We start from the raw sequence: 12,726 nt of genomic DNA, 5'->3' as shown, positions 1-12,726 counted from the left end.
GGAGCCAAGGCAGCTTCTGTGTGTACCCCATCCATAGTTGCTCTGGACACATTTCTAACCTGTAGATGAGGCAGCAGCAATGGGGAAAGTGGATGGCAGACCCTTTCCTGCGAGGACCACATTCAAATGCAGTTCCAGCATTGGCAGTACTTTGACGAGCAGAGATGCCTTCCAAAAGCAAATCCAGCTCCTTTCCCACTCAATCAGATGGCCAGTCAGCCCCAAATAAGGCTGGGAAATGATTTATTTCATACATATTGTATTTTTTTAACTTTAGGAAAGGATTTTATTTATACCTTTTCATTCTTCCATACACATGTTATTCTATACTGAAGTATAGAAGTGCCCACATCTTATTCTATACTGAAGTGCCCACTACAAAGTCTACTAACAAAGAGAATATTAAGGAAAATTAGCAGTACTTCTTAAGAGCTGGGAGATATAAATACTGTGTCATTATTGATCTGCCAGCCACAATACCATAAACAAATCATCTGTGGTCTCTTTCTCACATGCACACATGCCACAAAAAACCCCAAAATATAATACCCCCAAACCTACATGACAGGCACTACTACCATATAGTGGTATTCTCATTGTCAATATTGTTCACCATCCTGCAGCCAAGAGGAAGGAGTCAAATCCAGACACTCCAAGGGCTGGAATTTTTTTTTTTTTTTTGCCAGTCCTGGGGCTTGAACTCAGGGCCTGGGCACTGTCCCCGAGTTTCTTTTTCTCAAGGCTAGCACTCTACCACTTGAGCCACAGCGCCACTTCTGGCTTTTTCTGCATGTGTGGTACTGAGGAATCAAACCCAGGGCTTCATGAATGCTAGGCAAGCATTCTACCACTGAGCCACCTTCCCAGCCCAGGGCTGGAATCTTAACAGAAAAACAGCACATAAAGGTGGCGGCTGCCATCCGGGCCCCTTAGCAGTGTAAAGGTGGTGAATGTGACTCAGAAGTGACACTTTCCAGGACTGACACTACATAAAGAGCCTCATGATTTCCAAATACTGGGACAGTGTAGGTGCAGTGTATTTTCCAGAGGAAAAAAAAAGAGGAGCCAGACATGGTGATGCTTGTCTGTAATCCCAGCACTTGCTTGGCTGAGGCAAGAACTGCAAGCTTGAGGTCAGCCTGGGCTACATGGTGAGACCATCTCAAAACAACCCCCAGAAAACCAGATCCTAAAGGCATGCATGGCGTAGCCCCAGAAAACCAAATGCAAAAGGCATGGATGGCATAGATTAGAGATAGAGCTAAGGTTGTAGGTTCAATCCTCAAGGTCAGGAAAAAAAAATGTAAGTGATGTGTTTCATTCCAAATTAAACTTGCATTGAGGAATGGTTTGAGTTCTCCTGTGTGTGTGTGAGGGGGGTGTGGTGTGTGTGCCAGTGCCAGTACAGGGCTTGAACTCAGGGCCTGGGTACTGTGCCTTAGTTCTTTCCACTCAATGCTAGTACTCTGAGTCATGCCTCCACTTCCACTTTTTTGGTGGCTAACTGGAGATAAGTCTTTCCTGCCCAGACTGGCTTTGAACCACAATCCTCAGTTCTCCTGAGTAGCAAGATTACAGATGTGAGCCACCAGCGTCTGGCTGATCTTGCTTTAGCCTGTCTCTGCCTCCAGGAGACACCAGCCCTGAATGCTTGTGACCTAGACCCTAGAGCCACAGCTGGCTAGAACCAGAGGGGACCATTTTGTGTCACAGCTGCACGTCAAGAGGACATTTGAAAACTTGTTTCCAGAGGTTTGTTCTTTGTTTCCCTTCTTTTCATGAAAGGGGCTTTTTGTTTGCACTGCCTTTGTTTGGGGATTCAGTTAATAAAAGGACCATTTTATTGGAATGAATTACTGACGCAGGCGCTGCCAGCAATCTCTGCACGAGGACAGTAACCTGGGCCCTCACTTAGCCAGGTGAATGGAAGCCACTGTGGGGCGTTGGTCTCAAGGGCACTCTGGAGTTTGCTTACTGGTTAATGTAGAAACCAGAGGAGACACAGAAAGTACCCAAGATTTATAGCACATAAAACTTTCCTTTACACATTAAAAAAAAAAAAAGTTAAAGGGTTGGAGCCTGCTAGTCAGAAGTTATACAGAATGGAATCTATGAGGAAGCGACTAAAAGAATGGGGGTTACTAATGATTTCAAACTCCACTTTAGGAGCCTTTTTTTTGGGTTGGTCATGGGGCTTGAACTCTGGACCTGGGTGCTGTCCCTGAGCTCTTCAGCTCAAGGCTAGCGCTCTACCATTTGAGCCACAGTGCCACTTCTGGTTTTTCAGTGTTCATTGAAGATAAGAGTCTCACCAACTTTCCTGCCCAGGCTGGCTTTGAACTGTGATCCTGAGATCTCAGCTTCCTAAGTAGCTGAGATTACAGGCATGAGCTACCACAGCCTGGCCTTTAGAAGCCTTTGAGAAAGCCAGTCCCTTCTGAGGAACCAACTGCATACAAGTGGGGGGAAAATGTTTGCTGGTGGCTCACATCTATAATCCTATCTACTCAGGAGGCTGAGATTGGGGATCAAGATGTGAAGCCAGACCCAGCAGGGAAATCTGTGAGACTCCTATCTCCAATTACCATTAAGAAGCTAGAAATGGAGGTAGGCTCAAGTAGTAGAGTGCTAGCCTTGAGTGAAAAAGGGATAGTTCCCAAGTCCTGAATTTTCAAGTCCCAGTACTAGTGGCACACACACATATGTGTGCACTAGTTCCTCTACTTCAACCACTGTTTTATTCACATAGGTTCTGTACTTCTTCCTATGATACATTTATTTACACATTACTTTTCTCTCTCCTATCTGGCTGTGTTCACAAACAGCAGGCAAGGCAGGCAGCAGGTGCAGGATTGATACCAGCATTAGTGAAAGCTGAAAGAAATGGGAAGATAACATAGGTAGGAAAAAAATTGCTTTTATAAAAATGCAAAATTCACCATTGTCTTCTGATTTCCCAAACTTGGCTTATGATAAACTGGAATGAAAAGGAATGGCCAAGAAGCTGGAGATGGAGGTCAGTTCCTCATTCAGTGACTATGGCTTCAGCCTTTCCTATGGGGGACAATACTTGTCACAGTGTTTATGAGTTGTTCAGCAGGCAAAGAGCCACCTTCACTGGCTGGAGGGTAGCACCTGCAGAATGATGTAGGGTGAAGGGTAGGTGTCCATCTTTTTCCAGTCTCATGTAATCCTTCAAGCTGTTGTTTAGGAAGGCCAAAAAGATGCCCAGAGTTTCACTGAATCTTATAGAGGGGTGTTATTTTGTTAGTTGGAATGCCAAACACTTCTTTTCCCTTGAAAAAAATATTCTTGTAGAAAGGCTGTGAGAAACTTGCGTGTTCCTATTTAAAGGAGGGACAAGGAATTGTCTTCTTCTGCACCTGACTTTGAGACTGTAAGTTCCAGAAAGAAAACCATTATCTAAAAAAGTACATTCAGCCAGTACTTCCCCAGACATAGCCCCTCCTCCCTGTAGACAAACACAGGAAATACAGCTTGTCACTGAAATGAATGGGAAAGCCAAGACTTTTCCATCTCAATGAAATACATATTCTATTTTATTTGGCAGGGATTAGATGGAGGGTTTGGACTCAGGGGCCTCAAGCTCACTTGGCTTGCTTGCTAGCCTGGCACTCGACCACTTGATCCATGCTTTCAGCCTGGCATTTTGCTGGCTAATTGGAGATGAGGTCTTAGAACTTTCTGCCCCGGCTGGCTTTGAACCTCAACCCTCCAGATCTTCTCCACCTTCTGAGTAGCCAGAACCACAGGTATGAGCCACCGTTGCTGAGCTTAAGTCTCATTTTTAAACACCACCAACACTACCACTACTACCACTAAACCACCATGAAAAGAAAATTAAGCAACACTTGCCTTGATTTTGTGCTGTCTTCCAAATGTTGATACTGGCAAGTTGTAAATTAGTAAATTACTAGAATTACTTTGGGTTTTACTAGATTTTTATTTAAAAATCTGTAGTTTCTATGGAGAAATTTATTTTTATTGAAAATTTTATAGTATCAATTCAAAAGTGCACCATATAATCAATCAAAACTCCAGGCCACTGGGGAAAAGTTACTATTAAGGATATGTTCTTTTATTTTTTTTCTTATTATTTATTCATAAGAAACAAACCAAAAGCCCCCACAATCTACACACTTTTACTGTTTTCCAGATCTGCAAGATTGTAAAATCTACAGAGCACTTGTCAAATAAGTACTGAAAATGAAAACAGGAAGGGAGAAATCATTATTTCAGCAAATCTAAAATTAGTTTGGACCCACTGTGGTCTTTAGTGATCTGAGTTAGAGCATTCACTACTACAGTACCCGTGAAGCAAAAAGAGATTAGGACACCTCATAAAAGGTAGTGGAGTAAGAAAAAGTCAATTTAATCATTTACTTTTTAGCAGGCAAGCAATTTGTAAACATTCAGTAGCGGCAGCATCCAAGTTACAAACAATTTAAAAAAGAACCAAGATTAGTGATTATAATTTTTCCTTCCCTGGCCCCAGAAGACAAAAAAAAAAAAAAAAGAAAAAAGAAAAAAAAAAAAGAACAAGATTTGGAAATGAATGACTGAAAACACTATGGACATTGAACATTCAGTGATGTCTTCTACTACCAGCCCTTCTACGCCTCCTCTCTGTGTTTGGTCTGAAATGATGGATCTACGCTTAAAACTTCTCATCTCGCAGTAAGTGGTAGGTGAACAACTGCAATCCAGGAAGCTGTTGCTGTGCGTGCGTGTGTCACCGGCCCTGTTCAAATCCCATTTGCAAAGGGCACACTCATGTCTTGATTCAATGCTTCTTTGACTTCCGGTGGCAGCGTGTCAAAAAGGTGGTCTTCCACAACAAGCCCACTTTTCTTGAGCAGCCGACACTGACCCAGCTGGGCTGGCAGGCGGTCCAAACAGTTCCCCTTGAGCTCCAGCTGGGTGAGCTGGGAGAGCTGACCGATTTTCTCCGGGAGAGAGGTGATGCAGTTTTGTCCCAGATTCAAAGTCCTCAACTTCACGCATTTGAACAATTGCTTTGGCAGTACGTCTACTTTATTGCCAGTGATATGCAAATGCTGCAGGTTCTGAAGCAATCCTATTTCTATGGGAATCATGGAAATGTTGTTGTAGCTGACATCTAAGCATCTGAGTTTCTGTAAACTAAACACTGCCACCGGTAAGGACTCGAGCTTGTTGTTAGAGAAATAAAGTGACTCCAGGTTTTTGACGTGGGTGATGGAGGGAGGGATGGTGGCAATTTTATTATGCCACAACTTTAAACAAGTCAGTCGTTTCAAGTGCTGGAAACTGATGATCTCCTCGATTGTGCGTATGTTATTCGACTTTAAGTCCAGTTCCTGTAAATTAGAGAGGCTGAAGATGGCGTGGGGGATTCTCTCTAGCTCGCAGTTCTGGAGCTCCAGCTCGGCGACATTCATCATTTTCTTAAGGCTGTTCAGTACCAAGAGCTTCGTGCCGTCATTATGAATGACTAGCTTGGTCAGATGTGGCGCCACATCCGTGATGTTGGAGGGGACTTTGGTCAAATTACTCTTCACGTGGAGGATCTTAAGGTGCCGTAATTCCCGAAGAGATTCGAGTCCAATCATCTTATTGTTTTCGGAGTTCAAATTGCCTATCAAGTACAACTCGCGGAGGTTTTTGAGCAAATACACCCAGGCGGGAATTTCAGCCACGTCGGTGAACTTCACATGGAGGCAACGCAAGTGATCCCGCAGAAAGCTGAAAGCCGTCTGCTCCACCTTCGCGGGGCAGTGGCAGAGGTGGAGCTCTTGGAGGTTGGTCATCTGGGAAATCTTGGCGGGAATTTTAGCTTCAGGAATCAGTTCGAGCTTGAGCACATCCAGGTCTGTGAGGTCAAAGACGGCGTCGGGCACGCCCGACAGCATGAACAGATGCAGCTCCTGCTTGTCCTGCGCATTGCGGGACACGTGCTGTCGGAGTTTTTCAAAGGTCCACTCGTGGTTCAAACTGATTTCCCTCAGTTTGTTCTCACTGACTTCCGAGAGGAACACCCCGAAGCGCTTCGAGTACAGCTGGTCGTACTGGTCCACCATGTGGAGAAGAAAGGCGAAATCGTTTTTGACATCAGGAATGTCACTGAAGCTGCTCTCTTCTCGAACTTTCTCGAAGGAATACTCCTTCAGAGGGATCCTGAAGAGCCAGAAGAGAGTGTAGAGGCAGATGAAACCATACACACAGATGATGGAAATATAGCTGATGAGAAGCTTTTTTAACATGTAAGCCATGTTGTGGGTGCACTCAAATACCTCATAACCAGTCAGGTGCTCGACCTTTGGCTTGCACACGTGCTCGAAGCTGATGGCGTTCACAAAGTTGGCTGTGTAGCAGAGAATGAAAATGAACTTGGCAGTTTTGATCACCGTCTGGACCACATAGAGTTTATAGATCAAGTCGCTGTCCTCTACGTGAGCCCGGAACTTCCTTACTTTCTCAAACAGGGCCTTGGCCTGCTCCCCATCTTTTTTATCCAGGATGGTCATGCTGGGGACTTCGACAACAGGCTTCTCAGCGGAGAATTTGAAACCGGTTTTGTTGATCATGGGGGTGCTGGCACTGGGGCTCCCCTCGTCGCTGCTGGTGGACACGTGCTTCGGTAGCGTCTGGGCACCTGTTATCCTCTGCTTGTTCTCCTCTGAGTCTTCACAGGCCGTCTCAGATAACGCTTTTGTGGTCCAAGGAGATTCAAAGCATTTCCCCAAGATCGATACAAAATGCTCTACTTTGGAACACGTTTTGGGATATTTGAACCAAAAGTTGCTACTGACCATGAGGATTATGGTGTGTATGAGGGCCAGGTATGGGAAGTACTTAGAATACCACGGGAGGGCCAGATGGTAACACATCTGATTAATAAATACATATTGCTGAAAATCTAAGTTGGTTTTTCGGCCCGTTGGGTCTCTCTTCTCTTTCTTTGCCTCGGGACTTGGAGCTGTGGCTTCTGTGTGAGGATGCGAGGCTCTGAGAGGTACGTCGGGGGTCACCGCAGGTGTGCCAAGGGACACATCACTTGTCATCTGCCCTTCTTGCTCTCGGTGAGGGGCTACATCTGTCTTGGAGATTTCGGTGGTGACCTCAGCATTCCCTGGTGGTGTGTGTACCTTTGAATTTACAGGAGATGGCAATACTGGCAAGCAGACCACCTGATCTTTGGTAAGTTGCATGGTTCCTGCAAAGATGGCTACCATCAACATAACAACAGCCAGGTAATCCATAAACACGTCCCACCATGGTTTCAGGATTCGGTAAGTTGGCTGAATGTCATTAAGCGAAGCAACTTCTGCAAGGGTAAACATTCCTAGAAGAGCAGAAAACAAGACAGTATTTCAGACAGGCAAGTATCAAGAGTAAATGAGGAAAAGACCTCTACACCTGCTTCCAGTTTTCTCATCCAGCTCCCATTTTTTAAATTCAGGAGAAGGTATAGTAGAAAATGACCCAAAGTAACATATGTAAGGAAAATGGCTAACTTGTTTCCAGTTTCTCTCCCAGTGCAAGAGAAGAGGGGGGAAAAAGGTAGGTAGCCTTGTTAGTAAGAGGCAATGATGTAATGGCAGCTTGGGCAATGTCTCTAGTGCTTCCTGGACTTTGAAGGGCAGAGCAGGAAGCACTCATTGACTAGACTGATTTAAAGCTAAGATCGAAGGTTTCAGGGAGGCGCTAGAGTGATTTGTATAACCCAAAAATGAAGGGTCTGTAAGTACAGTTCAGCTTTGGGTAGTATCAACTCCACCCTGAGTCCTACCATTGACTGAAGGTATAATTCTCGAAACCTTGTACGTACAGCACCTGTATAAAATCGACGAAAATTTTCAAGGATGTTGGAAAGGTTAAATTAAGTAATGACTACAAAGCTTAGTCAACCCCTTGGCCATATATACCCATTACCTGTTTATGTTAGCACTTACTACTCTGCTGGAAGTAGCCATGGACAGTTGAAATGAAGGGGCTTCGTGTACACAGTTGGGATTTATTCACTAACTAAAGCTGGAACTGATATTTGATACTGAGCCTATGAAAAGCATATGGAGTAAGCAGAGGAGAGGAGACCCAGGTAGTCGTGAAATAATCTGTGATAATTCCACTAAATCAGGACTGGTGTAAGCTTTAATCTTAGTCAAGCAGTTGACCCTCCCAGCAATGGGGGAGAGGGGGGAGCGGGTGGCAGAGTCCCTGTTCACTATCAGCTGGCAGCCTGACACGTTTATACAAATGATAAGATGCCAAGGACAGTCCTTCTCGAAATAACCAAGAAACACACTCTGTTCTAGTGGCAGGTAATGGGAATGGGGTTCTGAAATTATAGGTGTATCTTCTTGAATTTGGAAAGTTTGACATCTTGAAAACCAGCATCATATTTTGCTTTTCCAAGAGGTTCTTAGATTCCAATGAATAAATCACTGTTTCTCTTTAAAAAAAAACTGGTAAAAGACAAAACAATGAACACTCAGATCTTTGGGAACACATTTATTACTGAAATGAAGGATAGGAGCTGGAGTTTAATCTGCTGATGTGAGCGGCCTTTACTGCTGTGTGGAAAGGGCTCTTATAGTTTTCAGGAGAAAATGTTCTGACTGCCTGTCCTGGGCGACACAATAGAGTCCAGCGGAACTTGGACTCTACCCTCTGTTTTAGATTAAATTTGCTTTTTTTTTTTTGGTTGGTCGAGGGGCTTGAACTCTGGGCCTGGAGGCTGTCCCTCAGCTCTTCAGCTCAAGGCCAGCACTCTACCACTTGAGCCACAGCCCCACTTCTGGTTTTCTGGTGGTAAACTAGAGATAAGAGTCTCATGCACTTTCCTGTCCAGGCAGACTTTGAACTGTGATCCTCAGATCTCAGCGTCCTGAGTAGCTAGGATTACAGGCATGAAACACCGGCGCCCAGCTTAAATTTCTGAAAGGAAGGACCATGCATATTTTTTTTTTCTGAAACACTTCCACATAACTAGTAAAACCCAAGGCAGGTGAAATGATTGTTTCTTCACAAAATATTAACAATGGTTTCTTTAATCACTGATAGCAATGCTCACCTTTATAGCTTATTTTCTACATGGAATATCAATTAAGTAAGTGGGAAAACACAAAGCTGAGAATTTCAAGTATCTATCTGATAAATTAGTTGTACTTATGCTTTGTGAAAATTATTAGAAGTCGCATTCCCAGGCTTCAGAGATTGAGTATAAAATGTATGCTATCTACTAACTATTCATTTACCAAGGAAGCAGGGACACAAAAAGGAAATCTCGGCATCTTTACATGGCTGTACCCACTGAACACCCTTTATCTTGTGTGTGGTTTTGCTTTCGTGACTGGCTTGAGAATAGAAACAGGAAGAAAGACTACTGGCATCAAACTAAGCAAAACTCCCAAGATAAACAACTCAACCTCATGACATTTGAGCTCTTCCGTCTCTGTATAAAATGTACAAAACACCACATTGAGTCATAATTTACAAATGACTCTTAACTTTGACGTCATATACACAGAAATACACCTCACACAGTTTTTTGTTGTTGGTGGTGGTGGTCATGGGGCTTGAACTGAGGGACTGGCAGCTGTCCCTGAGCTCTTTTGCTCAAGTGCTCTACCACTTTGAGCCACAGTACCACTTCTGATTTATGGTGGTTAATTGGAGATAAGAGTGGGGGGGGGGAGGATGGGAAGGGATGGGAAGGGGAAACAAAGGAGGAGGCTACAATGTTTGATAAGAAATGTACTCATTATCTTGCCCATGTAATTGTAACCCCTCTGTACAGTATTTTCACAATTAAAACAAACAAACAAACAAAAAAAAAGAGTCTTTTGGACTTTCCTGCCTCTGCTGGCTTTGAACCATGATCCTCAGATCTCAGCCTCCTGAGTAGCTAGGATTACAGGTGTGAGCCACCAGGGCCTGCATAGAAGTCTCATTTCTAATTCTGGTTTCTTCAGTTGGCTCTTGTGAAATTCACTATTTAGCCAACATGTCCTATTCCCACCCCTGAATGAACACACAGGCATCTGGCAACAACAGTAATGATAGTAATAACAGTTATCATTTGCCATCTTCCTTCCAAATACTGTCTTAGTTTTTGGGTTTTTTGTTTTTTGTTTTTTTTTGGTCCGGTCGTGGGGCCTGAACTCTGGGCCTGGGCGCTGTCCCTCAGCTCTTCAGCTCAAGGCTAGCGCTCTACCACTTGAGCCACAGTGCCACTTCTGGCTTTTTTCTTATGTGGTGCTGAGGAATCGAACCCAGGGCCTCAGGCATGCAAGGCAAGCGCTCTACCACTGAGCCACCTTCCATAGAGCCACCTTCCCAGCCCCGGGGTTTTTTTTTTTGGTCGTTTGTGGGGCTTGAACTCTGGGCCTGAGTGCTGTCCCTCAGCTCTTCAGCTCAAGGTTAGTGCTCTACCACTTGGGCTACAGCGCCACTTACAAATACTGTCTTAGAAGCTTCAAATATTATATAATCCTCTGCTCTGTGTGTGTGTGTGTGTGTGTGTGTGTGTGTGTGTGTGTGTGTGTGTGTGTGTGTGTGTGTGTGTGTGTGTGTGTGTGTGTGTGTGTGTGTGTGTGTGTGTGTGTGTGTGTGTGTGTGTGTGTGTGTGTATATTGGGGCTTGAACTTAGGGCTTGGGCACTCAAGGCTAATGGCTTACCATTTAAGCCACAGGTCTACTTCCGGCATTTTGGTAGTTATCTTGAGATAAGAATATCATATACTTTCCTGCCCAAGCCAGTTTTGAACTGCGATCCTCGGATCTCAGCCGCCTCCTGAGTAGCTAGGATTATATGTGTGAGCTGTCAGTACCTGGCTCTCCTCTGTTTTTGTACAGAATGCATTCTTCAAATGAACCATGAAGATTAGAGTTTCACAAAGATTAGGTTTTGGGAGCTCAGAAAGTGGCTCGTTTTAAGAAATTCTATATGGTTTTACACATCCGTCGGAATTCCTAAAATCAAGAGTGTATGAACACAAAGTTCTGTTGAGGATGTGGGAAGTGCTGTTGGGAGTTAGGAATTTGCATATGTACACTGGAGTGTACACATTCCTGTTCTAGGAGCTAGCAATTACCCTGCTCAGTTTACATCCGGAGCAGAAATATATATTCCTCAAAGGCATGCACAAGAATTCTCAGAGCAACATGATTCATAACAGCCTCTAAGTGGATGCTATCCAAATGCCTTTCAATAGCAGAATGCAACAATAAAACATCATATATTCAACAAACAGGGTCTCACAGCGGTGAGAGGAATGATTTAGGTAGAGGAGCATGTTCAGTTCATAAGATACGACTGCACACTATCTTCTTTTTGGAAGGTATGCTTTGGTTTCCATCAGAAGTTTCAAGATGAAATGGGACAGGGAGTTGCAGCACAAACAGGTGCTCTGGAGCTAACACTGGGGCAGTGGACTGGGCCAAAGCCACCTCAAGGCACATCCGGGCTTTCTGAGGGCAAAGTCTCATCCCTCCTTCTACTAGCTCTCCTCACTTCTCCTTTCCTGCCCCGAGGGGCAGAGACAGCTCTCCTCAGAGTACAGAGGACTGAAGCTGGGAACAGAGTGTACACAATGTGCAAAAGCTCTGCTAGCACGTGTATAAACAGAACATAAGAGTAGCAGTGCCTGAACCCTAACATTCCAGTAGACTCTGGGCTAAGATGGATTCACCCATCTTAGCAGGTTCTCTGAATTTACCTTGTAGAAGTTAAGTGATCAGGAATGGAACCTGGAGTTTTGTTAAAATCCCACCTGAGGCCAAAACTCACGTTCTTTCTACCAGATTGCCTTGTCTCTCTGATTTCTCATGTTTGCAATGCTTCACAGTTTTCAAACTGCTCTCCTATACAGGCTCTGCACCAATTCTCACAATAACTCAGTGATTTGGGCATTACTATTGCCGGATGGTATGCGGAAACCTGAGGCACACAAGAAGCTTGCATGACCTGCCTAAGCTAATGAATTGAGAGCACACACAGCATCTTTCATCTCTGTAATCTTTTCTCTGACCATGTCTAGGTTGTTAGTGAAGGGATGATGGATAAGGAGACGAATTTCTCTCTGTTGCCCTTGGCTTTGAGGAGATACAGCAACAAAATTATGTAATCACAACTGCCCGTAAGGCCATCTTTTGTGACCTTCACTCAGAATTCAGGGAAATCACCAGCCCAGTTCCAGGCACCATGGGTGTAGAGGAGAAGGGTGGGGATACAGAGATATTGTAAAGTAACGCTGTGGAGCAGCCAACTCCCTGACAGATGATAAACAATGACAAGGAAAGAAAACTGCTCTGCCTTGGTTAATGCACAGCGTAAGAGCATCCAGAACAAGGCCCCCAGTGCATCTAGGACAGGGACTCCTTCGCTGATGAGATGGAATGGAGGGTTGAGGGCAGAGAGTACCATGTTTACTGAAGAAATGATAAGTGCAAAGGCATGACATTATGGGGGTTGGAGGCATGGCTCAGGTGGTAGGGTACCTGCCAATGAGTGAAAGTATTAGACACTGAGTTCAAGTTTTAGATGGAAGAAAGGGAGAGGGGGAGAGGAGGAGGAAGGGAGGGAGAGAGGGAAGGAAGGAAGGAAGGACTGAAGGAAGGAAGGAAAGAAGGAGTGAGGGAAGAGGGGAAGGAGGGAAGGAAGGAACTTCATGTTAAGAGAAACTACCAATTATTCTGATCATTCCCTTTGGTAGTCTACTG

At 44.4% G+C, this 12,726-nt stretch overlaps 1 protein-coding gene across 4 annotated transcripts in view; it reads right to left on the bottom strand.

The window, feature by feature from the left end:
* Positions 1–4,364: 4,364 nt before the first annotated feature.
* Lrrc8d (leucine rich repeat containing 8 VRAC subunit D) overlaps positions 4,365–12,726 on the bottom strand; it is a 93,280-nt gene continuing 84,918 nt past the window's right edge. For all 4 annotated transcript variants that reach the window (XM_070007613.1, XM_070007612.1, XM_070007615.1 and 1 more), the window contains one exon: positions 4,365–7,345. In XM_070007613.1, coding sequence (XP_069863714.1) covers positions 4,767–7,343 — 2,577 coding nt within the window. In that variant the 5' untranslated portion in view covers positions 7,344–7,345 and the 3' untranslated portion in view covers positions 4,365–4,766. The remainder of the gene's footprint in view (positions 7,346–12,726) is intronic.

The sequence above is a fragment of the Dipodomys merriami genome, unplaced genomic scaffold, assembly GCF_024711535.1.
Source record: "Dipodomys merriami isolate MVZ:Mamm:240054 unplaced genomic scaffold, mDipMer1.0.p SCAF_7, whole genome shotgun sequence".
In the NCBI taxonomy this organism is placed as follows: domain Eukaryota; kingdom Metazoa; phylum Chordata; class Mammalia; order Rodentia; family Heteromyidae; genus Dipodomys; species Dipodomys merriami.
Note: the sequence above shows the minus strand (reverse complement) of the source record. Positions and strands in the feature narration are given on the sequence as shown.